The sequence below is a fragment of the Mustela erminea genome, chromosome 12, assembly GCF_009829155.1.
Source record: "Mustela erminea isolate mMusErm1 chromosome 12, mMusErm1.Pri, whole genome shotgun sequence".
NCBI lineage: Eukaryota > Metazoa > Chordata > Mammalia > Carnivora > Mustelidae > Mustela > Mustela erminea.
In genome coordinates this window covers 66967050-66993827 of record NC_045625.1, presented here as the reverse complement: position 1 = coordinate 66993827, position 26778 = coordinate 66967050, and the positions used below count along the sequence as shown (strand labels likewise).

The following is a 26778-nucleotide window of genomic DNA, read 5'->3' as shown; positions in this document are numbered from 1 at the left end:
TGCAGGGGCACCTGGGTGGCAAAGACATTTAAGCCACCGACTCCTGGTTTTGGCTGAGGTTGTGACCTCAAGGTCCTAAGATTGAGCCCTGCGTCAATCTCTAGGCTCTGCACTTCCCTTCTTCAATCAATAAGATTTTTTTTTTTAAATCATATTTTTGGGGGTGCCTGGGTGGCTCAGTGGGTTAAAGCCTCTGCCTTCGGCTCAGGTCATGATCCCAGGGTCCTGGGATCGAGCCCTGCATTGGGCTCTCTGCTCAGCAGGGAGCCTGCTTCCCCCTCTCTTTCTCTGCCTGCCTCTCTGCGTACTTGTGATCTCTATCAAATAAATAAATAAATAAAAATTTTTGAAAAAATAAAAAATCATATTTTTGGTCACTAGGTATTCTTAACTTGAAAAAAAATGAAGTTCACCAGAAAGTTATAAATGTAAGCCCAAATATAATTACCTAAATATTTAATGTTTACACTCTTATCCTTTGAAAATTTATGTAAACTATGAAATAATGTTCCTATGTAATGCTTAAATTTTTTCAAATTCAAATTTACATAAATATAACACATTCTATACTATTGCCCTTAATTATCAGATCTCAATTTCTTATATTTGAAGAAATATTTAACTAAAATATAATGTGAAATTTTCTTGTGCTTATTAATGTGCCTTCTTTTGCTGAAGAACTAGAAATGAGGAAAAAAGTCAACAGTCACACAATTCCAAGACCACTGAAAGCCAGCGGGAAACATACGGTCTTACCTTCTGGCGGTAAACTGTAGAGCTGGGCCACAGGCCCAGTCACAGGAATAACTGGCAGCTGGAAATGGAAAGAACTTTTAATCGTTGGGAGTGGCAGGCGATTTTTAGGAAAACACTTCCTCATTATCAGACTAGAGGTGTTGACAAGGGGATCAAGGGTCCTGACTGCCAAACATTCCTGTTTTTTAAGAAAAAGAAAAAAAAGATAAAAGATATTATGCCCTTGGTGAATAACTGAATCAACTTTACTTCATAAAGTAATACATCAATAATTTTCAAGAGACAAATACCACAAAAACCTCTATTTTAATGTAATATGATTATAAAATACCTCTGATAATTCAGAAGTATCTCTTCATAAGTAAGAACTTCATATGGCAAATTTAATAATACTCTTCCTAAAATACTTTAAGCAGAAAACAGTACCATCTTTGGTCCCCGAAGTCACCAAAGTCTTTAAGTCCTGCTTTGTCCCTGGTTTCAGTTACCCATGGTCAACTGTGGCCCAGCACTGATGATCTTCCTTCTGACCTCAGGTCAATACTAGCCCTAATGCTACAACACAACATACCTACAGCATTTCACCTCACTTCATCTCATCACAGACATTTTATCTTCTCACATAATCACTCTAAGGATGAGTACGGTACAATAAAATATTTTGGGAGAGGGACCACATTCACTTAACTTTCATGACAGTATACTGTTACAGTTGTTCTGTTTTACTGTTAGTTGTTAATCTGTTACTGAGCCTCATTAATAAATCAAACTTGGTCACAGATATGTGTGTTTAAGAAAACACACATTGTATATATGAGGCGAAGTACCATCCAAGGCTTCAGGCATCTAAGATCCAAGGGATCTTGGACCGTATTCCCCACAGATAAGGGGGGACTACTATGCTAAGTAGTATCTATGAGTGACCTACAAGGCAGTTAGCAAGCCAAGGCACAAAATAAAAATTCTTTTTAATTTAAGGGAAGACGAAAAAAAACATTAACTAAAAAAGACAGTAAGAAAGGAATAAGAAATAAGGAATGTGCACTGGCTGAGCTTTTCTCAGAACTGTATCAGTTATCATATAGCACCTTTAATACGCTAACTCTTCAACTTATAAAAAATAGTCTGAATACCATGATTTTAAGTGCAAAGAGTTTAATATGCTGTCCTGGTATCCAATCTTGACAAGGGCTAATAGACAGGGGATTTGAACTTGTAACATACAACACTGTAATTTTTATTATTATTGACAACTGGCATTTAGATAGCATTTTCATATCCCATAAAATTTTCAATACAAACTTTCACATCTGACCTGTCAGAACAGATGAGAAACTAAGGCTCAGAAATGTTAAGTGGCATAAACAAGGTCACCCAACTCTTCCTGATATATCAATTATCCATGACTGCCTACATTAGGAATAGTAAAAACAAGTGCATATGATTGATCTAGAAAAGAAAAAGATTAAGGTAAACATCAATTGTGTTTTCAGGTACCATGTAAAAAGAGACTTTCTAATAATTATAACCTTCTAAAAACAAAATGGTTGCATTGCAACATCCCCATTGTCCAGGGCTGACAGTCTCCTTGCTAAAGATACTGTTAAGAAGGTTTATTATTAAGATGGCCGGCAGAACTAAAATTCCTAACTCCAGGTTTCACTCTTGTACTTTCTCTGTGTAAAAATGCTCTATCCAGAAAGAAGACCCTGACAATGTTCCCAAACAAGAGAACTGCCTTACACTGCAGTTGTAAAGGACCCATAAATATCTTATGAGGGGAACATGTAAAACTGAGTACAGCCAACTGCACATCATAGAAAACATGGCTATACAGATTCCCCTCCTGCCCACTGGATGGATTTATACATCCCCCTTTCACTTAAAATCTCATATTGCAGAGATATGCACGGAGCCCTTTCTCCAACTCAGTCTGAGGAGGTCACATGTGAAAGGTTTATTATGCCTTTTGGTTTTCAGATTTTTTTCTTAAATATATTTATCATACTTTTTTGAGTATTTATAAGAAATACTAAGTTTTCTTAAGAACCAAATAATATCATTAACACATAACCACAATAATAGGAAGAAAATTAAAAACTCACTTGTGAAGTGTTATACAGAATTTTCATGCCATTGGCATCTATAAATGCTTTCCTTCCCAACTTGATGTTTGTAACACTTTTTAAACTCTGTAAAATTCCTTTCCGAATGAGCATGTTTCTATGCCGGTTATCATGGCGGTGCCAATCTACATAAATTGTTAAAAGGACCTGGACATATCCTCTGTCTACAGCTCTTCTGGCGTTTGTTTCTTTAACAAAAGAAAATTGAGAAAGAACATTTTTTAAATGACAAGAGAAAATGGTAGAATAAATTAAATTAAAATTATCACAATACTGTAATGAGTTACCATTTTTTTCAAAAAAATATACATAGCAGACACATATTTAAATATTTTTTCCTCTGACAAAATAAATGAAAAGTCCCAGATGGCAAACTACATTACCATTGTTGTAACTTCTATTATAAACCTTGTTTCCACTGAAATTAACTCTATTGAACTGTAGTTTCCATTACAAACTGTATATATTTCCACTAAAATCAAATGCTTTGATTACCTCCACAATTATATAAATATCCATGCCATAATAACACTAAGTTAAAAATACTTATAAAACTTTTAGTAAATGAAATGTAAGAACCACTTTACTGTTTTCTGGTCATTAATTATCTAATGCAATAAAAACTAGATTAAAGAGGTTTCTTTTGTAAATGGTTCGTTTTACTGGGGTAGAATTAACAGAAATCCACAAATCTGATGTTTTATTAAAGTGTTAATATTTTAGATTATTAATCAAAAGGGGAGATTTCACTGAAGTGGACGTAGGGAAATCCTACCACAGCAACCTCCTGAGCCCGTACAACACTGGTGGGCCAATGATAGGAACACAAACTGATGGGGATTACCAATCCATCCAAGCTTGTTTAGTTACAAAGAAACTCCAACTCTCCTTAATCTAAATTTACCCTGGCTCATGGCATAAGCACCAAGATAACGTAAAGGGAAGGCTCTGCTACTTTTAGTTACCTGAAAGAATTACTACAACTTCCAAATTGCTAATATGTACCTAAAACATAAAGATGTAGAGATTAACAAACTATTAATGCTCTTTCAGAAACCCTGTTCTGACTTCAGGGAGCTGGAAAAAATTCACAGGGTGGGAAGAGGGGCTTTCTTATATAAAAGCTTTAAAACCTCTTCTGCGTCTTCAAGAGCTAGATGGCCAAGGCTGTGGCTATTTACACAATCTGGTCAACAGTTCCGACTAACAGCAGTTTCCTGTATCTTAAAGGAATATACACTTCGTTTACACCACCTGGAGCATATAAGCCTTCAGTTTACTGGTTATGACTATGATTTTCTTAAAAGACACTATGAGCCTAAATGGTATTTATGTGAAATATTTAAATTCTTATTAAAGGTCAAATAAGAAACTTGCCCATAACTCAAACATAGGTGCTAAATGAAGAGATGTTGAACAGAGCTATCTGCAATCTGCAACTGAGCACAACTAAAAAGTTTAGTGAAGGGGTCTTTTTTCCTGTGCTCAGGACACCTAACTCACTATCAGCCTATGTCTCTTCTTCCCTCTCCAGTTAAAAGACAACTCAGGTTCCCCTTTAGACTGCAGCATCTCATCTATACTCTAGCGTTGGCCCTAAGGCTGCCTGTCCCTCTGCACTGTGTATGTATACAGAGGTTCTTTGCTTTATACTCGCTCAGGGATATTTTGGTAGCATCATTTATCCTTTTGTTTTTCTCTTCTCATTTATCCTTTTAAAGTAAGTAATTGCCCCCTCCCAGAAAGCAGTTAAAAAAAAAAAAAAATCAATGAATGAGAATGTTCCAAAATGCCCCAGTGCACTTAAAAATATGCAAGTGTTACTAAACATTATCTTGCATTATTAAATTTTTATTCTATTTAGTGCCATGTGCCCTAAGAAAACATACCTGATATAAACTAGACTCATCCTACTGGTCGGTTACTTTTTTTACCTGACAAAGTAAAACAGGTATGTTTTTCCACCATCCTGCTTTGAAGGAGGAGGGAGTAAAAGGAAAACTATGGTACCAGATTATCCAATTCCTATATATAGTTGAAATTTATGAGGGTTTTAGAGTTTTTACTAACTTAGTGATTTTGTCATCAGTGATTCTGAAAATTAGTAACTTCAGTTGTAATAGCTATTTTAATCTACTCTAAATCAAAAATATATGCCTATATTAATTTAAAAATTAATCTTTAAATGACAATTTGAACCGCAAAGTCAGGGCACAATAAAGCCAGGCTACAAACATCTTTTAAAATTAATCCAAGTACTATTCTCTGATCTTGGTCTGAAGTTTATCACATCATACATGAAAATAAAACTACATGGCTCATCTAATTGAGTCCCACACATTTCATTTCAAAGATAAAACTCTTAACTGAATTTTATATACTCTGGTATAGAATACTAATACCTAAGATGACTTTTTAAATTTAATGCATGTAATAAATCATTACTTTACCAAATACCAGATTTTCAATCAATTAATCATTTGCTACTATTCAAATGAACAATTCTGGTCATTCAAATTTAAGGGCAAGTTGGTCTCACCATTGATAGACCGTTTTTGGGAAAAATAACATTAAAAGCCATCATATCCTTGGGTCTATATATTACTGTGGTTAAGATGTTAATTAAATCAACCAATGAGAATGGAAGTGCTAACAAAAGTTAATATTTAAACCACAGATACTGAATACCCTGGAGAGAGAGAACATATAATACAGATAAATTGCTCTCCAAAGGAATCATATCAAAAGACACATTTACTCCAAAGCTTCAATTCTAAAGATAAAGAACACAGTTCCTTTAGTTTTTAAATGAACTTAGTGAATTATAAATTTACATTAATAGTCATTTTTTAATGCTTGAAACTTGAACTTGATAGAAATAAAACTTCTAATAAGTGGTTTCTAAATAACAATCATGTGTGTTCAATATACAGTAGTCGTTCACAATATACTTCATAGTAAATATCCCCAATATCATGTTAGCTTCATTTTTTAAAAGATGACACTTACATAAGATTTACATGTTACTTGTCTCTATTAACAGGACTTTATATTTATAACTGAACTTATAAAAAGGAAATCAATGTAGAATAAATTATAACAAGCTAGCTTTGTAACTACAGACTAAATCTACATTTCCAGTTTCTTTAACATAGTAGACAGAATACTCGGAAAAATAGTATCTAGTATTTCTAGTATTTAAAAACTTACTTGATTTTAGCAATGCAGCAAGAGTGTCTAAAGCAACCCTGTCAATATGAGAAAACACAAACAACAACAAAACTAGTAAAATTAATCTACAATAGTAAATTTATACAGTCTTTTCAGATAATTATTATCTATTCCAAAAGTCATTCCTATTATAGTCAATTACATATGGTGTTTCTCTGATGCATCTCTCTCTTCAGGTTAAAATTGGGTATGAGGAAGACTGAAATTTTAACAGGCAAGTATCAAAAAAACTATTTTTAAGGAAAAATAAAAAACACTGTTTAAGTCTTTATATAGGAGATTAGATATATAGAATCAATTATTGTACTTGTATCTGACCCTGACAGAATTCACAAAATAGCAGTATTAAAAATCAGAGGCCCTGATTCATAAAATATTAAAACAAAAACAAGTTTTAACACAAAATTCATAACTACAAAATTCTACAGACACTCATAGCTATCTAACTTTAAAGAATTTTAGCTCTATCAAGCAATAATCCTAATATTCAAGGTCATAGCAAATGTAAAATATTTTGGAACTAAGAGGTTTGGGGAGAAGTAGGAGCCCTTAACATTTTTCAACCATAAGGCACCAAAGAGAATAATGAACCCAATTAATATCTCAAAAACTCTTACTGCCCATTAGAGGACAAGGAATCACCCATAAACTTAAAAGTTCTTATATTTTCTTTGAACATAAATATACAATATGCACAGTGAAATCAACTGCCATTACTTAGCTTTAAAAATGTGCAAAACATCACTGTGGAAAATCTAAAATTCAAACATTTAAAAAAAAGTAAGTTACTGAGGAAATGGTACTTAATTTCAGTAACTTTAAAAATCTAAAAATGTAAGGCTACAGATTACAGTACCTGTTATGGAGATTTCAACAACTATAATTTGCATAAAATACGCACTTTGTCAAATGTAAGCATGTCACTCATCATTAAGCATTTGTTGAATGCCTACTAGACACTAACAATGGCAGGTTCTTCGTTGGTATAAAATTAGAAAACTCATCTCTTCCAAAAACAATTTTACAAACTAGATAATGTGATAAAATATACACACCTATGAAAAAGCTGCTCAAGAAATTAAAACAAAAAACAATGAAGTAAAAGCCGCACACACTAGTGTGTTTGGAAACACAGCATGACAGAGTGTTTAACAGCAAAGAGCACAATTGACCAGAAGACTGAAGATGGATGCTAGTTCACAGTAAAACCTGCAACGACTGTCTAGAATTAGGCACAGAGTAAGTGCTCATTTATAATAAATGCTCATTAATGCTACCCTCTAGAGCAAGTCATTAACAGCTATGCTTTGGTTTACTGACACAAATAAAGCAATTATACAAACCTTTATTTAAGATAGCATTCATAAAAAGAAAAATAAAAGTATATGCTTTAAAGAAACATTACAAATTCAAACCTGGAACTTTCTCAAAACAATGTGAAGTTCTTGTAATGGTGAGTTAAAAGTAAATGAAAACTGTGAAATTACATACTGACTTTTCATGGCACTAAATTATCAGTAAGAAAGTATCCATTACCTTACAATTATGCACTAAAATTTACCTAAGATTTACAACCATGAGCATAAGGATAGCTTTGAAATTGGTCAAAATTAAACACAGAACTAAAGGGATCTTCCAAGTGAAACAGCAATACAAAATAAGAAATAGAAGAGAAGATCGGATAAATGCCAGAAATAGTTACAGATACCTTACATATGGGTTTTCTAGTTTATTTTTTTATAAGGATTTTTATTTATTAGAGAAAGAGACAGAGAACACAAGCAGGGGGGTGGCAGGCAGAGAAAGAAGCAGGTTCCCTGCTGAGCAGGGAGCTCAAATGCAGGACTTGATTCCAGGATCCTGGGACCATGACCTAAGCTGAAGGCAGACGCTTAACCGACTGAGCCACCCAGATGTCTCTGAATGAAATTTCTAATTTAACTCTTTTTTTCCCCCTAGCTTAATTCTTAAAACAATCCAGGTCCATAGAACGGGCACATTTTATGGATAAAGAAACAAAAGATTTCAAAATACAATATGCATAGGGTCCCATAAAAATGAGATGCTATGGAAAAAGAATAATAAAAGTCTCCTGTTGTGAAGGCAACTTTCAAAATCAGAAATATCAGTCTCTGCCAAAGAGAGGTTGAAGTCCTAACCCCCAATACCTCAGAACGTGACCTTATTTGGAAAGAGGGTCACTGCAGATGTAATTAGTTAAAATGAAGTCATACTGGAATACGTGGCCATTAATCCATTATGACTGGTGGTGAAGAGGAAACTATCTGAAGACAGACACACAAGGAGAGAACTTCATGCGAGCATAGAGGCGGAGGTTGAAATGCTGCAGCTCCAAGCCAACAAACACCAGAGATTGCCAGCAAACCACCAGCCAGAAAGAAGCAAGGACGGATTCTCCCTAAAGGTTCCAGAGAGAGCACTGGCTCTGCTGACAGGTTAACTTGGATCTCTAGCCTCCAGAACTGCAAGACAACACATTTCTATAATTTTAAGCCACCGAATTTGTACTAGGTACTTTGCTATGATTGCTCTAGGAAACAAATACAATCACTTGGATGCAATCAATTGCAATGAATTTAAAGGATTTTCCCACCTACAGTTAAGACTGTTTTCAAAATTTTAAATATCTTAGAGTGCTTTTAGAAATAGTCTTACTCCCTGGTTGATAATAGTTTAAAATGTATTTGAACCAAATAAAGTGATTCTGACAGCTTCTAATCCTTAAACTACATGTTTTTGGGTTGATGGTTATTCTTTAACACTGGCAAAACTAGGATGTTAACCCAATTCTTTCTGACTCCAAAGCTCGTCATGCTTGTTTTACAGCTGCACTAGATTAAAAGAAATTATGAAGGGGCACCTGGGTGGCTCAGTCGATTGGGTGTCTGCCTTGACTCAGGTTGTGATCCCAGAGTCCTGGGATCAAGGTTCCTGCTTGGCAAGGAACCTATTTCTCCCTCTCCCTCTGCCTAGTGTGCCTAGGCCTCACTCCCCCTGCTAGTGTGCTCTCTCTGTCAAACGAATAAATAAAATCTTAAAAAAAAAAAAAGAAAAGAAATTATGAAATTTGGTGCAAAGTCACTTGATATTTTTACCAAAATGTTATTTAAAATGTATTTTTAGGGACGCCTGAGTGGCCCAGTTGGTTAAGACACTGCCTTTGGCTCAGGTCATGATTCCAGGGTCTTAGGATCGAGTCCTGCATCAGGCTCCTTATTCGGCAGGGAGCCTGCTTCTCTCTCCACCTCTGCCACTCTGCCTGCTTGTGCACGCTCTTTCTCTCTCTGACAAATAAATAAAATCTTTTTAAAAAATAATAAAATAAAATAAATTTTTTAAAACTTCAGTACAAAAAAATTTCTGAAATTCTCTGACACTTATAAGCCAGGACAAATTTATAAAAAGGAACAGAAGAATTTTAGAATAACAAATTTATCAAAATACACAGTCCATATTATGTTAATACATAATACTATTTTATATTTCCTCATATATTTTTCCAATCTTCCTATGTCCCACACAGAATAATACAACCAACAACTGCTTAAAAAGCACCTTGTAGCTTATTCATTTGGGAGCAGAGAAGGAAGAAGAGCTTCAGCTCCAGGTACTTAGGAAAGCTGTATCTGCCTTAAACTGTGGGGGGGGGGGGGGGGGGTCAAGCCTTAAGGGGACATTCAAGAAGAACCCATTACTTCCTGGATTCCCTCCATCTGGATTAACAGTGTTTAAATCCAAAACCTAACTTGGAAAGGAAAGGACATCTTCAAGGGCAGCATCATCCTTCAAACATAAATAATATGTATAATAAATAATAACCCTAATCTTATTCCACTAAGCACAGGGCATTGTTTTAGGGGAGGAAAAACAGCAAAAAGAGTGTTCCAGATGTCAAGATTTTTTAATTAAGGGAGAGACCCTAAGATTATTAAAAATGATAGAGAGCAAGATACAGATGTTTGATCAATGAATCTTTTATTCTTTTTAAGGTAAAAACAAAGAAAAAATTTTTCTTTTTTAAATATAAATACAGGAAGGAATGAAGGGATAATTCAGATAGCTCTATTCTTTTCTCAGGAGTTTAGACCCATTGATTTCTGCCTAATTTTGGATATATCCCCATACTGTATATTATAATGGCACTTGTGAAATGTTCTGTTTCACCCAGGAACATTATACTAGATTTGGTAACTGGTTAGAATAGGCTAATATACACCTTAAGAATGAGATCGTAACCACTAGATAAAAAAACAAATTAAGAAGTACATTACAGGTCAAGGAGAGAAATGGAATATAAATTTTAAAATACTGAACTATACATTTAGTCCTAACTAGAATTAGTTCACATCCACATTACTAGATTACTTACTTAAACTGATCACATTGCATTCATAGGCATTGTGTTAATTAGAAGAATCATCTCATTAAAACCTAACATAAATCTTCTGCTATAGGGGCTAATACTATTATTTATAGACATGAAACCAGGGCGTAAGTTAGGTAGCGTACCAGGTATCAATGAAATCCAGGTCTCCCTACCTCCAGAGCCCACTCACTACACTACACCAATTCTGTAAGTTGGTTTTACTTAATTGTGATATAATCACTTTTTTGTTTTTTACATTTCATCAGATGTTCCAGAATTATGATCTTTACATAAGTAAAAAGTTAAGACATCCCACCAAGTAAAATTTCATGAATAAACATATGTGCAAATAAGCTCCCATTTTCAAGAAGGATATAAGCTAAAATATTTGACTTTTTCTTCACCCTGATCTTTATTTCAAAAGAGTGAAAAGACTGGAAATGTTCTAAACTTATTTGTAAAATTTAACCAAAGAGTTGATGTGAGTTCTTCCACACAAGAGTCACAACTAAAAGAGGTAGAAAGAATGAGAAAATTAGAAAAGTCACTATTTTGCAACCCCTAAAGAAATATGGATCTAGACAATGTCATGAAATACTGCTAACTTATTAGTTGAGAAATGGAGGGATCATCTCAAGCCAGTGATCTTAAGTGGTGCAAAACAGAGTACTAGTACCACGTATGAAATATTTTTGACCAGGAAAAAAAAAGAACCCAAATCTAATCAAGCCTCCCGATCTATTGGCCTACAGGAAATTGGAGGGACATACATACATGGTAAAGGGCCCCAGGATACAGTCATCTTAATCAAAAATGGTGGGACAATCTACAAGACATCACGCAAGTCCTTTAGCAAATAAATAAAACAGAATCCAAAAATAGAGGAACTGTTATTGATTTTTAAAGATTTTTTAAGATTTCAATATATAGCAATCAAATAAAATGTACAGATCTTATTTAGATCCTGACTGGAACAAGCCAACTGTAAAGAAGACATTTCTTAAACAGCCAGAAAATATTAAGGAATGATATTAAGGGATTATTAATATTGCTGGACAAAGAAACAATAGTCCAGAGACAGTAAAAGAAAAAAGTTGTGTCTGATAGTGACCATACCAAAGAATTCACAGAACAAATGTAATGGCTAATATTTGCTTTGAAATACCCCACCAAAAAAAAAAAAAAAAAGGAAGGACAGGGAAGGGAAAATGGAGATCAAAATGGCACAAGGTTGGTTACTGCTGAAACTGGGTGGCGGGTACATCAGTTCTCTTCTAGTTTTGCATAGGTCTGTAATTATTCTATTTTTGTGTAGGTTTGGAAATTTCCTAAATGTGATAAGGAATAATGTGTGCACCTTGCTTGGATTCTGATTCAAACAAACTCATTATAAAAGGGCACTTTGAGACAATGGGAGAAAATTAATAATTTGGTTGAGTATGATTTTAGTATTGGTTATTTTTTAAGTTGCTATTTAGTAGAGTGATATACTAAAGTATTCAGGGAAAAAAATGATAAAATATTTTGGATTTTTTTTTATAGAAATTCATATATGAGAATGACATCTGGGATTTGCTTTAAAATACCTCAGGAAAAATAAAAACATAAAGGGGAAATAAATGAAACAAAAGTGACAATATTAATAACTACTAACTTCAAGTAAGTGATTAATAAACCTAATTCAAAATAATTTCAGCCTAATATAATATAAACTCCAGGTATCTTTGAGTAATTCCACAATAAAATATTTTCTTAAAAAATGATTTCTAGGGGCACCTGGGTGGCTCAGCAGGTTAAAGCCTCTGCCTTCGGCTCAGGTCGTGATCCCAGGGTCTTGGGATCGAGCCCCACATCGGGCTCTCTGCTCGGCGGGGAGCCTGCTTCCCCTCACCCCACTCTTTCTCTGCCTGCCTCTCTGACTGCTTGTGATCTCTGCCTGTCAAATAAATAAATAAAATCTTTTAAAAAAAAAAAATGACTTCTAATATGGTTTAAAAAAAATACTAAATATAACCAAATAACTGGAAATTGCTCTATTTTCTGAGGCTGAAAGATCTACCAAGAAATAAATATGTATACCTTATAATATATATACATAATTTAAAATAAGAAAAAAGAAAAAGAATGACATTATTTTGACAAAAAAGAAATGTATAAATTTAAAATACATTCAGATAATTGTGAGAATAAAGGATGCCATCATTAAAAGACTGCAAACCTGGGTAGGGAATATAGTAGGCATTCAATAAATGTTTCTGAATGAATGCTACTCTGTCAATGATCATTTTCCTCTTAGATTATCTAGGAATGTTGACATCTAAATTTCCAAAACACTATAGTCAACGAATTTAAAGGTTTCTAATTTTGATACACCTCCGTTGAAGAAAACCTTTACCGTAACAAAAATCAGTATTTAAGAACTAAGAAAGGACTCTAGATATAATACAATTCAACCTGTTGGTTGCACAGATAAGATGATGAGGCCCAGAAAAAAATACACCTCTATTTATACCCAAAGTATTTACTCACTTCATGAGACCCGAATTCTTCTTACTAAATGGTCCAATGATTTTAAACAGCAGCTCCACAACTCCATTTTTCCCTAAGGATACTGAATTCACAGCTAGGAGGCAGAGGAAAGGATGCAAAATGATTTTAAAACCTCAACAAGTAGAAATGTGTATTCTTGGTGCTATAGAGCTGAAAACATACACAAATTCTTTAGCAGACCCAAGTCACTCATAAAGACTACCTTAGCCAATCACTTGAAGGGAAGACTATTGTTTTTTGTTTTGGCTTTATTTACTACCTTGCAGTTATGTAAAACAACAAAATGTTACTATTTTAAAGTAAGAGTTTTAAGATGCTCTATTTATTTCTTCAATAATTTAAATACCAGGTCATGGAGATTCAAAGACAAAAACTAACAGTGTGGGCCCTCAGAGAATACAGTCTAGAGGAGAGTGACAAAAATAAACAAATAATTAATAAGTTACTTTCGAAACAGATTAAGAGCTGCAGGGTATTTAGTTACACCAGTATGGAGCCCCAAGTCCATAATGAAACGGAAGGCATCTCTGGAGAAACTGATGCCTGGGCTCACTCTGTACCAATGAAGAGGAGCTAGCTAGGACAGGGGCTGCTGTAAGGACATGTCTCTGGAGACAGGGATAACACAGCAAACAGAACAGAGTCAGTGAACACCATGGGTATAAAGTTACACATTAAAACTTATAGTACCAGATAAAAGCTGGTGGATGATGAGGTGGGAAAACAAATTACAGAGCCTAGAAGTTGTTCATTCCTGCAACTACATGGAATTGCCCAAAAGGACCCGACTAATCAGACATGCATTTTAATACACAGGTCAGATGTCACAGCACTGTGGGGAAGACAGATTTGAGATACACGGTCGCAGCCTGTGGTCCAGCTGAAGGGTGACGAGGACCCTGGCTAAAGCAGCTGTAATAGGGAAAAAGAAAACTCTAACTAAACTGTAGAATTTCACACAGAATATGCAAACAATTACCTAACCAGAAAAATGTGCCTAACATTTTCACTCTGAACAAATATATTTTAAAAGTCATAGATACAACATTTACTAGTCTTCAAATGGTAAATTCAGTAAGATGTCGCCAAATATGTCAGCTAAAGTCTTATATGATTTTAAATTCCTCAGTATCTATTTTTCTATTATCCTTTCTAATTTTATCTCTCTGCGGTCTTCCTTTTCCTTAATTGGGGTATTCAATGGTTTATCTGTTTTAGTTTTTAATTTTATCTGAGTATAGTTGACACACAAATGTTACATTAGTTTCAGGTATGCAACTTAGTGATTTGGTAAGTTTATACATTACGCCATATTCACCACAAACATAGCTACCATCTGTCCCATTATATTACTAATACAGTATTATTTTATTTTTAATCCAATCATTTTACTTCTTAAATCAACTGGGGTTTTTTCCCTAATGTATTCTTTTTTCCTCTACATTCCTCTGTTTTCCTTGTATTTATTGCTCCCTTCCTAACTTCTTTGGTTAGATATCCAATTCATTCACTTCCTTCTATCGTTTTAATTACGTAAGTGTTAATTATTTAAGTGGTCAAAGCTATTTTCCTATGAGCTCACCTTTAGCCATACTGTCAAAGTATAAATATAAATAAATAATCACAGACATACATAAAATTTTGTATACACACACACACACACACACACACACACACACACACACGTATACACCCCCATCTCTACTGCTTTGAATGCCATTATTCTGCAATATCATGTACTCTCCACAATTTCAATTTCAGGTGTTTTGTTAACCACCCTAATCCTGTAGTCAGGGAATAGGAAGAAAATCCATACCTTCTAGGTTTGGGACCTAATATTAGAGACAGTGTATATCTGCGCTGGGAAACTCCCTGTGATCTCTCTTCTCTCCAGCTTCCTCGGAGGATGCTATACTATTCATTTTTCTGTTCTTCTACTTCCCTATAAATAATTAGCTCCAGGTGACTAATCTTCCATATGCCTTCCTTCTCAGCTTTCCTCTCATCTGCGAAAATCCAAACAGGCTCAGCAGTTTTTCCAGCTGCCAATACCCTCCAATTCTTCCACATCTTTCCACGGACTGCCTACTCATTCCCTTCACTACAAGCTTTTACAAACCGCAGGAAATGAGAATTCTCAAGATTTTGTCAACTCACCTTCCTACTCCACATCACTTTCGTGGTGGTGGGATTAGGAGTTATAAAGGGTCATATTACGTATTATCTTTTCTTGTCTACAATTTTTAGAGATTTAAGGAGTTCATTTTCATTTTGTGTAAGCTGACAACACTGAGCTAACTGAAAGATGCTCTAAAATACTTACAGTTGGCAGAATATACTCGTAAAAGCTGAAGACAAGGCAAAACCAAGCGATGATTCTGCAAATTCTGTTTGACCAAATTCAGGGTTATAGTAAGAGCTCCATTAATTCTAGCTTTCACTCCAAATTTTTTGTCTGTTTAAAAAAAATGAACACACACAATTTATTCATGTATAGTTTTTGAATGAAATGAAATGTCATAAACTGTATACACTTTTTAGAATAAGCATTTTAACCAAACACTTCAAAATTTATCACATATGTATGCCACAAAAGCACTGGGAGAACTCCTAAATGATCACTATTCTAAGAGCTTAGAGAATCATTTTAATCTGTGTAGCTAGACAACTATAAACTGAACTTGGGTTCTATTCCAAGGATGCCTTTCTCTGTTAACCTAACCTAAATCAGCTTTCTCCTTATTTCAAATTCCATGTTTTCTCAATTTCTGTTTTTTAACACTTTGCATGTCTTACTATTATGATAATCAGTCCTACAATTTTTATATCTTTTGGTCTGACTAGATCATAAGCTTTTTAAGCACTGAGAGTGTGCAATACCAATATGAGTACTAATGAAAAGCAAACACATTTTACCTACATGTTCCTCAAAGCATTCCCATCCATACTTCCTCCTTCCAGCTTCAACCATATCCATGAAATATGTATCCTTTGCACACATACAAATGCAAACTACACACACACTGAGACACACTTGTGATTCTGATATCTTTCTCCCTTTTTCCAACCTATGCAACAGAATTCCTCATGAATTTAGGATCCTCAATTTTTTCAGGTCACCAGTTGGCTGTAAAAAGTAGTCCATGACTAAGACCAAGAAAAAGCAGTACTATTTTAGATTTTCAAAATTTACCAAGTTTCAAGGCAAACAGAATCAATGTCACAAATGGTTCTATGATAAACACACAAGTGGAAGCCTTACCTTTAGGTCCAATCTTTGCGAGAATAGAATGAATCTGCACCATCAACTCCTCATTTGGGGGAGATTCCTTGCTCGCATTCACGAGTAACTGCAACAATATTTGTGAACCACCTTTGGTGACCAAGAAACTTGCTCTTCGGCCTCCACCTAAAAAAAAAAAAAAAAATTGTTTTTAATTGCTTAAACAGCAAATCTTCCCATAGCATACTAGACATCACAACTTGTTAGCATTCAAGAAATATTTCAAATGATGACTTCTGAAATCAAACACCTCAAAATCAAATTTTCTTTTATCTCATTTAGTATTTTAGTTAGAACATAGCAATGAGGGTAAATACAAGTGATGTCAAAATTCTACATTCAAGGCTCTGAAAATGGGGTTTGATGGTTTGAGGGATACTGGAAGACCCCTCAAATCACAAACAAAGCAAAAATAAGAGTATAACATTTCGGTTTCCAAATTCTGATACTCAGAATAGCCTCTATAGGAGTATCAGAAAATTCCAAATAAAGTACACGATATATTGTTGATCACTGCTTACAAACAGAAATTAGACCAAAGGAAACAAAAACTTACCAGCTGACACCAGCTCAACAAGAATGCTTAAGATATTAAGTGTAGTTTGAAGATCTTTCGTGTTCTGAAATAAATAGTTTATTTGCTGTATTAAACCATTGTAAATCTATGATTCCCAAACCTTTTCTGATCCTGTTGTGAACTACCTATATTTTTACAAATGACACTTCCAACTTTCCTAAGCACAAAGGTATTTGGGCTTGCACTATTCTCGCTTAACACTTCAGTAGCTTCTTCTTGCCCCTGAGAATGTCTACAAGTCATCTGAGCTATTGTTTTCTTAGTATCAACATTATTACAAGACGAATTAATTTGTCATTTGAACTCACCATCTTCTACCAAATAGATAACCCAAATGAATTAATCAAAATGTAAAAGGCACAACAATGTGTATATGATGATTACTCAAGTCACCTAGCTCCCCTCTCAGAAGGCAATGCCATTATCAGTTGCTTGCATATTCAGCCAAAGATAATGTGCACACAGGAAAGAAATCCATGTAAATATATGTGTATATACAGATTCATTTCTCTAAATGGTATTGCCCTATGGATACTATTTAATACATCGATATTTTTATATATCAATAAATCATTTCTTCACCCTTTTTAAAGGAAAACCATATGGCTATGCCATTATTTATGAAACCAGTAACCTACCAGTGGAATATTTGATTTTTTTAATCATTTGCTACTAAAAAACTGCAACAAGAAATTAACATGTTTATACAGAATCAAGTACATCTCCATATGGGATAAATTCTTAGAACTTCTGAGTCAAAGAATATGGGCATTTACTTCGATGAATATTTAGTAAATTGTCCTTCATGGAGTAATTTACACTCCCACCAACAACGCAGAAGAGCAACTATGTCCAAAGGTGTGGATAACCAATCTAAAAGAGAAAATGTTTAAACACTGTACTTTGGTTACATCTCTTTTATTAAAAGCGATGCCTGGATAAGAAAACCAGAGAAAGCAGAATTATGACCTATTTAAGGAACTACTTCTCCTCCAAAGTAAAGGAATTTTAAATGTTTATACAGAGGAATTTGAGAAGTGCTGTGTATCGGTAAACTGGCATGGGACCCTTATTCTTTGCCCTTCCAAAAGGGAGTGAATGTTGTCTCTGCTTCACCATTTGACCTTATAGACTAACAGAACCAAAAAGCCACATCCATACCAGTTAGAGGATTACATATTAACCAGAAACCCCTGTCTCAGCATTGCGGGTATTACATGCACCACCAACTCACTAGAGAGGAATTTGGAGGAATGAAAGGGACAGACATGTGTTAAAGAGAAGAGAGGACTGGGGCAAAATATTGCATGTGTTTGGCAAACAGATCTCATCTTCTTCCTGGGTACACAGCCAAATGACATTTTCTAGCCCTTCAGTAATTAGATTTGGGCCATGTGACTGAGCTCAGATTTGACCCTGAATGGAAGTTGCATTGTTATCTCTAGGCCTTACCCAGACAAGTTTCCCATATATAATTCACCACCTCCCACTCCTGCTGATCTCAATAAATTGTGATAGAGTAAACAGACAAACCAAGGAATGGTGTTCAAGCTCAAGTGCCATTTGCATTTCTTTTCCTGGGAACTGTCCATAATGTCTACACATTTAAATCAAAGTCTATTGATTTAATTTTTCTTTACTGATTTATAGAAGTTCTTTATATGTCAAAAAATTAAACAATTTGAAACATTTTTCCTCAGTTTGCCAAGTGCCTATGGTGTTTTTTTCCTCATGTACTTTTGTTAATATAGTTGAATTTAACAATCTTTTCCTTTAGAGCTCCTGGGTTGTTTGTATTAGAAAAGCCTTCCCTGTTTTAAGATTATTTAAAAATTTTTCCCATTACTTCTTCTAGTATTATGATTTTATTTTCCATGCTTAAATCTTTGCTACTGATATGGAATTTACTTTGGTATAGGAAGTAACGATCCACTATTATTTTCTAAGTGGCTACCATCTGTCCCAGCTCCCCCTAGTAAATAATCCCTCTACTCCTCACTGATCTGAAATGCTACCTTTCTTAAGTGGTTTTAAATTGCCCTATGCCAAGATGCCCTTCAACAGACGAATGGATAAAGATGTGGTCCATATATAGAATGGAGTATAATTCAGCCATCAGAAAGGATGAATACCGAACTCTTGCATCAACATAGATGGGAGTGGAGGAGATTATGCTGAGTGAAGTTAAGTCAAGCAGAGAAAGTCAATTATCATATGGTTTCACTTACTTGTGGAGCATAAGGAATAACATGGAGGACATCAAGAAAAGAAAAGGAAAAGTGAAGGGAGGGAAATCCAAGGGAAAGAGGAACCATGAGAGACTGTGGACTCTGAGAAACAGACTGAGGGTTTTAGAGGGGAGGGGATGGGAGGGGGATGGGTGAGCCTGGTGGTGGATATTAAGGAGGGCATGTATTACATGGAGCACTGGCTGTTATTTGTAAACAATGAATCTTGGAACACTACATCAAAAAATAATGATGTACTATACAGTGACTAACATAACAAAATATAAATAAATAAATAAATAAATAGTCCTGTGATCTTAGTTTATTTTTGGACTTTCCACTCTGCTACACTTATGTCTATAACTCACATACAGTTTCTAACCCATCTGAATTACTGAAGTTTTACAATATTCTCTGATATTTGGTGCAGCTAGTCCTTTCTCTCTTCTTTTTCAGAAATGTCCTTTCTACTCTTATTATTTTCCCAGGGGACTTTGGATTTTAGTATTTTTACTGAGATTATGTTAAACTCACAGATTAATTTAGGGGAAAATGACATCTTGTACCATTTTTAATAGGAAGTAATTCCTATCAAAAAATATGAATTCAACTCTGTCTTTTTTTTCCCAGTTCTATTGAGATAGAATTTGACATATAATACTATGTACTTTTAAGGTATACAACATACTCCCTGTTTTTAACATAGCACTGAATAAAATTTAAAATTCTGATTCTAAATATATCCTTCTGATCCACCCCAAAATTTCACACTGGGATAGAAATTTAATTTTACAAACATAATACAGTTATTCAACCAATATATGTAGTAAACTAAATCACAAATATATATCACCTAAAATAATACAATAAATGAGAATTTCCAATATCAATCATTTATCTTAGACTAAAGCTTTATTTCCAGTTAATGCTTTACTTTTTTATTACCAAGTGGCATATTAAAATTAAAAGTATGGTTAAAATTATAATCATAGGGAAATACACTTAGAGGTTTACCTAATATATATTAGAATGCTTCTGCCACTGCTTCAACTGATAATTTAAAACATAAAATTTCCATTCATTTGCTTTACCTCTAGGATAAAAATTTTGTACTTTGTATATACATTTTTTCCTTCTGCTTGTTGGTATTAATAGTTACATAATTAAAGCCTGTCCATGATTTACCTCTAGGGTTGACAGCAGAACTTCCATTCCTGTAGAACCTTTGGCTGTCATTTCTCTCCTTGTCTTTTCTGAAAGGTATAAAAAAGTTTTCTTCTAAAATAAGAAAAAATTACATATGCCTTTATCCTATAGCTAATGTAGAATCAACATGACTCAATTGGTTTAGTAAACATTATAAATTGGTTCTTAGATGTTTCTCCCTCTGATGCTGCTAATTCTACCAGGTGGGAACTTCCAGATCTCAGTTTATAAGCCCTTTCTTGCATTTAATAACATCTCCTGTCATGAATTAGATGAATCCCTGTCAATCCATCTACAATCTTAAAATCAACAACAGAGTACGAGTACCAGAACTAGAGGTGAGGTAGAAGGTGATAATGGCAGGTATCTTTATTATCTTTACAACTAGAGCTAGAAAACATCAAAATTGGTAAAAGCAAAAATTTAGTACCATTTTCAAATGTTTTTACTGAATTAATACTATTTTAAAATTCTGAATTACACAAAAATAAACAAAACTAAGGAATAAACAAAACTTGCTGCTTCTGCAAGAATCTGGAGACCAGATCACGCAAATAATCCCTTTTATGGGTGGGGGGGAACCAGTATAAATTTTTATCCTATTTAAATGTTTCTAGAATTTCTCCACTATTATTTCCCTTCAATTAACAAGATAAGAAAGGTAGATCATAGGTCAACATTTAGGTAGGTCACATACAAATTATATGTACTTGACTTTTATTACCTCATTTATGACTCACTTTAACACTTCAGGAGAAAAATCACCCTTTTTATAGACCAGGAGTTTGTGTTCAGAAAGGAGAAGAAACCTGCACAAAGTCACTGAGCAAGTAAGAGAAAGAAACCAGGTGACCCAGGTATTTCTGAACACAAAGCTTCACTGATTTCATGTATTTCTAGAAGACCCACAGGACTCATTCTTTTCGGCAGGATTGTTGCACAAGAGACTTATTAACCCTCTCCAACTGTTTCACACCTGGATATTAGTGCCAGAAATAGGATGACAATGCTATTTCTTTCACATTTTCAGATTTTAAAAACAGAACACAAATAACCTATTCTCTATACAGCACAATTACACAGTAAAGTTCAAGTGACAGTACCAAATCTGTTTTACATAGAGATAATCAAGCAGTCTAAGATTAAAATGAGCCCTGAAGCCCTGATGGGGGGGGGGGGGGTAAAGTCAGGCTAGGCCTTTAGAACATCACACTTTGGCCCAGAGCAAATCCTGTTCAACTTCCATTACAAATGAACAAAAATCCATAGGGGTATAGTTTTGACACATACAAATTACACATTTAAAATTTCACAAGAACATGAAGTATATAAGGTATAGAAAAGGAGTCACAAAATCTCAGAAAAAACTCATTACTCTGATATTCACCTGAAAATCAGGTTATTCTAAATTAGAAGTTATTAAAGAAAGGGACAAATGTGCTACAGAGAAGTAACAGGATCATATTATTTATGACAACTATCAGTAACTACCTACAAAATAAAAACAGGAATTAGAAATATTTTTCTTTAGGGGTGCCTGGGTGGCTCAGTGGGTTAAAGCCTCTGCCTTTGGCTTGGGTCGTCACCCCTGGGTCCTGAGATTGAGCCCCGCATCGGGCTCTCTGCTCAGCAAGGAGCCTGCTTCCCTTCCTCTCTCCCTACCTGTGATCTCTGTCTGTCAAATAAATAAATAAAATCTTTTAAAACAACAACAAAAAAAAGAAAGAAAGAAAGAAAGAAATATTTTTCTTTAAAACAACAATCTCATGCCATCATGCATCATTTTGGATCCTGATAATGAACTTTATAAAACTGACAAACACCTTACTATCTTTCTAAACATAAACTTGCAGAAGAGATCTAAAGATCTAAAACAAAGGGAAAACTCATTAATATTTGTAAAACCCAATTCCTTTTTTATTTTTTTTTTTTAAAGATTTTATTTATTTGACCGACAGAGATCACAAGTAGGCAGAGAGGCAGGCAGGGGGGTGGGGGGAGCAGGTTCCCTGCTGAGCAGAGAGCCCGATGCAGAGCTTGATCCCAGAACCCTGGGATCATGACCTGAGCCGAAGGCAGAGGCTTTAACCCACTGAGCCACCCAGGCATCCCCCCAATTCCTTTTTTAAAAGTGATTCCTCACCTGATTCTTCATCATTTCCCTGGCCCAGCTACCTCCATCAGTAAGTATTAAGTTGTAAAATAAATACTGTTTACAAGACCAGTGCTCTAACCCCTGTGCTATGGAGCCAACTGCTAAATACTGTTTAAATATCTACAATGCACCCATGATTTAACATTTTAAAGATTTTTTTTTTAATTTGACAGAAATCACAAACAAGCAGAGAGGCAGCAAGAGCGGGGGGGTGGGGGGGTAGGGGGTGAAGCAGGCTCTGCCAAGCAGAAAGCCGGATGTGGAGCTTGATCCTAGGACCCTGAGATCATGACCTGAGCCAAAGGCAAAGGCCCAACCCACTGAGCCACCCAGGCGCCCCTGATTTAACATTCTAAATAAGACAACTGATTTAATGTTAAAGCCAAATGATTTTTTCAATATTAATCACACAGAGTAGTCAGAAGACTGAGATCTCCTCTACTAACAAACCATTGTTTTTTCACCTTCATGGGACAAACCAAAAACTCCCCTTATTGTAACATCCACAATCATGGAGATTACTCCCCGCACTAAATGAAAACTAGGCACTACAGTTTTCTACTCTACTCTAGACTCTGTCATCATCTAAGGAGACTTCAATCTATGTGGATGATTCCTTCAACACCTAACTACATAGTTTTTTGACCATGTAACAACAACAAAAAAAAAAACCCTTCCCACTTTGTTCCAATTTATCAACTCTCTCAATTCTCAAATCTCAAATTGCCTACCTCTGAAATCTTAGCCTCCAATCTCCCACTGACAGACCACAGCCTCCTAACACTCCCATTTCTCTTTGCTTTCAGAAAATAAGGGAAGCCTCACTGTCACTTTCACTGAAACTTCTAACTCATCAGTGGTAGTGCTGTTCTCCTGTAAAATCAGTTCTAGACATGCTCACTTGGATACCAAGGCTCTCCCCTTAAACTTATCAGCATGAACCCTTATAATTAAGTAAATGCTAAAATGTGCACTTTCTATTCCTACATCACAGTAAAAATAAGGCCACAAGAATTTCTTCTCCAAGTTTAAGATTCTTAGTACCAAAAAAATTCACCATTTCCATCCTCATTTGGAAACACAAAACTACTGTTCTTACTCACCTCAACTCTCAGCCATGTCCATCTGCCCTGCCATAGCCCACAGCTATTCCAAAGTGTGCCAGTTCTCAACCATACCTCTCAATCTCTGGACCCGTTTCTAACTCTCAGCATCTACATTTCCTCAGTGAACCGAGACAAAGTGATAAGTCAACCAGAGATGAAATTCTATAAACAATGACCAAGCTCCACACACTCGTGTATCCAATCCTTGACGATTCTGCATTCCTTTTTCCAGCCTTTGGGTGGAAAATGAGGATGTATCGTTTCTACTGTGTTCTAAATCCCATCCTTCCTCCCTACTTACAAACCTACAGCTTCAACCTCTACCCACATATTGTTTTGTTTTCCCACATAGGTAACAAATCTTATTTTAACTTGTCTCCTCCTCTATTTCCTTCTTCTTTCTCAGTAGAACTCCCCCATGACAGAAAGTCTATACTCCCTGTCATTATTTCATTTGCCATTCACATTACAGCATAATGCAATCTTCCTTCTAATTCCACCACTTGAAAGTGATCTTACTGTGGCCAATAATTTATTAATTGTCAAATCAAAAAGATCTGGGATCGAGTCCCACATCGGGCTCCTTGCTCCGCGGGGGGCCTGCTTCTCCCTCTGACTCTGCCTTCCACTCTGTCTGCCTGTGCTCGCTCTCGCTCGCTCTCTCTCTGACAAATAAATAAAAAAATAATAATAAAATAAATAAATAAATAAATAAAAAGATCTTTATTTTAACTAACCTCTCTATGTTCCTAACATCCCAGACAATGTTTCCTCCCTTGGCTTTTCTAAAACAGTCCTTCCCAGTTCTTATACCACTACATGCTAATAATAACCTAAATGTTATAACAGGCAAGAATTTTAAAGCAGCTACTATAATTACATTCAATCACATTAAGGAAAACAAGCTCACTATGAATCAAAAGAGAAGAGATCACAAAAGAGAGAAACAAAAAGTATAAAAAACACACACACATCTTAGAAAAGGAAAATATAGTATGTAAATAATTATCAGACAGACATAATGGCAGAATGCAGAGGAAAAAGGCAGTAGCTTCAATGAAGAAAAAGGGAAATTATCCAATCTGAACAACACAGAGAATTAAGATTGAAAAATAGGAACCTCAGGGAGCCTGGGTGGCTCAGCCATTAAGCGTCTGCTTTCAGCTCAGGTCATGATCCCAGGATCAACCCCCGTGTTGGGCTCCCTGCTTCTCCATCTCCCTCTGCCTCTGCCCCCCTCTGCCCACCCCAGCCCACTTGTGTTTGCTCTCTCTCGTTTTCTCTCTCTTAAATAAAATCTTTAAAAAAAAAAAAAAAAAAGGAAGAAAAATAGGAGACTCAAGGACCTTTGAAGCAATCTCCAAAAGTCTAACATATGTATAATTATATACCAAAAGAAGAATGAAGAATAAAAAAATTTTGATCAGGAAAAATTTCCTAAAATTGATAAAAGACAAATTTACAGATTCAAGACACTCAGCAAATTCCAAGCATTACAAAGAAAACTACACACACATTCTGAAACCAAACTAATGGAAAATCATGACCTCAACCAGAGAAAAATGACACATAATTTTCAGAAAACAAAGATTCAAATAATAGACATCTCCTTTGAAATTATGGAGGCCCCAAATAGTAGAAGCACTGTTTTACATGTAATTTATAGTGCTGGAGGACAAAAACCATCAACCCAGAGTTCTACACCAGTAAAAATATCCTTCAAGAATTAGGTGAAATAAATCCTTTGTCAGATTAAAAAAAAAAAAAAAATCTCCCACAGCAAACTTCCACTAGAAATACCAAAGGAAAGTCTAGAGCTAAAGGGAAATTATGCCAGATCAACCTCATGTCCTTGGCAAAGAAAAAAGAGCTTCAGAAATGGTAAACATGTGAGTAAATATAAAAGCAATTTTTCTTCTTCTTAATGTCTTTACAATACACATGGCTGTCTAAAGCAAAAATTGTCTTTAGGGTTAACAGTGTATATAGATGTAATACATATCAAAACTATAGCTAGAGAATAGTAAACACAAATGGGTATGCAAGGTTCCAAGGTTTCTGAATTTCATATGAGGTTACAATATTAATTATAAGCAAAGTACAAAAAGTTAATGATTATTTATTGTGATCTCCAGAGGAATGACTTTTAAAAAATGCAAACAGGTATAACTTTAAAAAGTCAATAGGTAAATTAAAGTGGAATTCCAAAAATTGTTCAAATAATAGAAAAGAGGGCAGGGCAATGAGAAACAAGAAATAAAAACAGAAAAGACAAACAGAAAACAACTGTAGATCTAAGTCCAGTCACATTATATTAAAAGTTATCAAGCTAAATGCTCAAATTAAAAGGCAAAGGATGTCAAAGTGCTATCTACAAAAGACGCACTTTAGATTCAAAAATACAAACAGGCTAGAAGGAAACAAATGGGAAAAGCTAAACATCAAAGCAAAGAAAATCACCACAGATAAAGAGGAACATTCTATAATGATAACAGGGTAAATTCATCAAGACAACATAAAAATCATAAAAATGAACTTGATTATTTTCACAGGACTCTACTGTAGCAAAATACAAAATGTAGGCAGTTCCCAGAATACAAATCTCAACTGTCTCCCTCTACATCTCCTCCTGAGACAACTTCGCTGCATTTCCATTACTTTAACAACCAAGTTTTGGGTCTAAAACCTGTTCTTCATTCAGACCTCTGTACTGAATTTTCCACTTTTCTCCTAACTTTTTTTTACAAGGCTTAAAACTGTGGAAGCAATAATGATAATAGAGTATCACTGGGGTCTATCATCTATAAATATAATATACATGACAATACAGCACAAAGGAGTGAGAAAGAAATGGAGCTATACTGAAAGAAAGTTCCAATATTGTACCAGAAAGAAGATGGTACTAATCTGAAATTCAATATATATTGTAATCACTACAGGAGCCACTACAAAAATAACTAAAAATTTAAAAACTAAAAAAATCAACAGATGATACAAAAGAAGGCAGTAAAGGATGAGAAGAATATAAAAGACATGAATCATATAGAAAACAAATGGCAAAAAGGCAGATGTAAATCCAATCACAGGAATAAGTACACTGATTTGGAAACAAACAGATTAGATTTTTAAAAAGCAAGATCCAACAATACTGTCTTAAGAGAAACAGATTGAAG

At 34.8% G+C, this 26778-nt stretch overlaps 1 protein-coding gene across 8 annotated transcripts in view; it reads right to left on the bottom strand.

Moving 5' to 3' along the window:
- The window catches only part of AGTPBP1 (ATP/GTP binding protein 1), a 158061-nt gene that overhangs the window by 88478 nt on the left and 42805 nt on the right, over positions 1-26778 (bottom strand). For all 8 annotated transcript variants that reach the window (XR_004277300.1, XR_004277301.1, XM_032306880.1 and 5 more), the window contains exons 4-11: positions 20324-20391; positions 16890-16953; positions 16313-16459; positions 15374-15505; positions 13030-13123; positions 6093-6130; positions 2862-3070; positions 757-934 (exon numbers count right to left, since the gene is read on the bottom strand). Coding sequence is in view for 6 of the 8 variants with exons in the window: in XM_032306880.1 (XP_032162771.1) it covers positions 757-934; positions 2862-3070; positions 6093-6130; positions 13030-13123; positions 15374-15505; positions 16313-16459; positions 16890-16953; positions 20324-20391 (930 nt within the window). In the remaining 2 variants the exon portion in view is untranslated. The remainder of the gene's footprint in view (positions 1-756; positions 935-2861; positions 3071-6092; positions 6131-13029; positions 13124-15373; positions 15506-16312; positions 16460-16889; positions 16954-20323; positions 20392-26778) is intronic.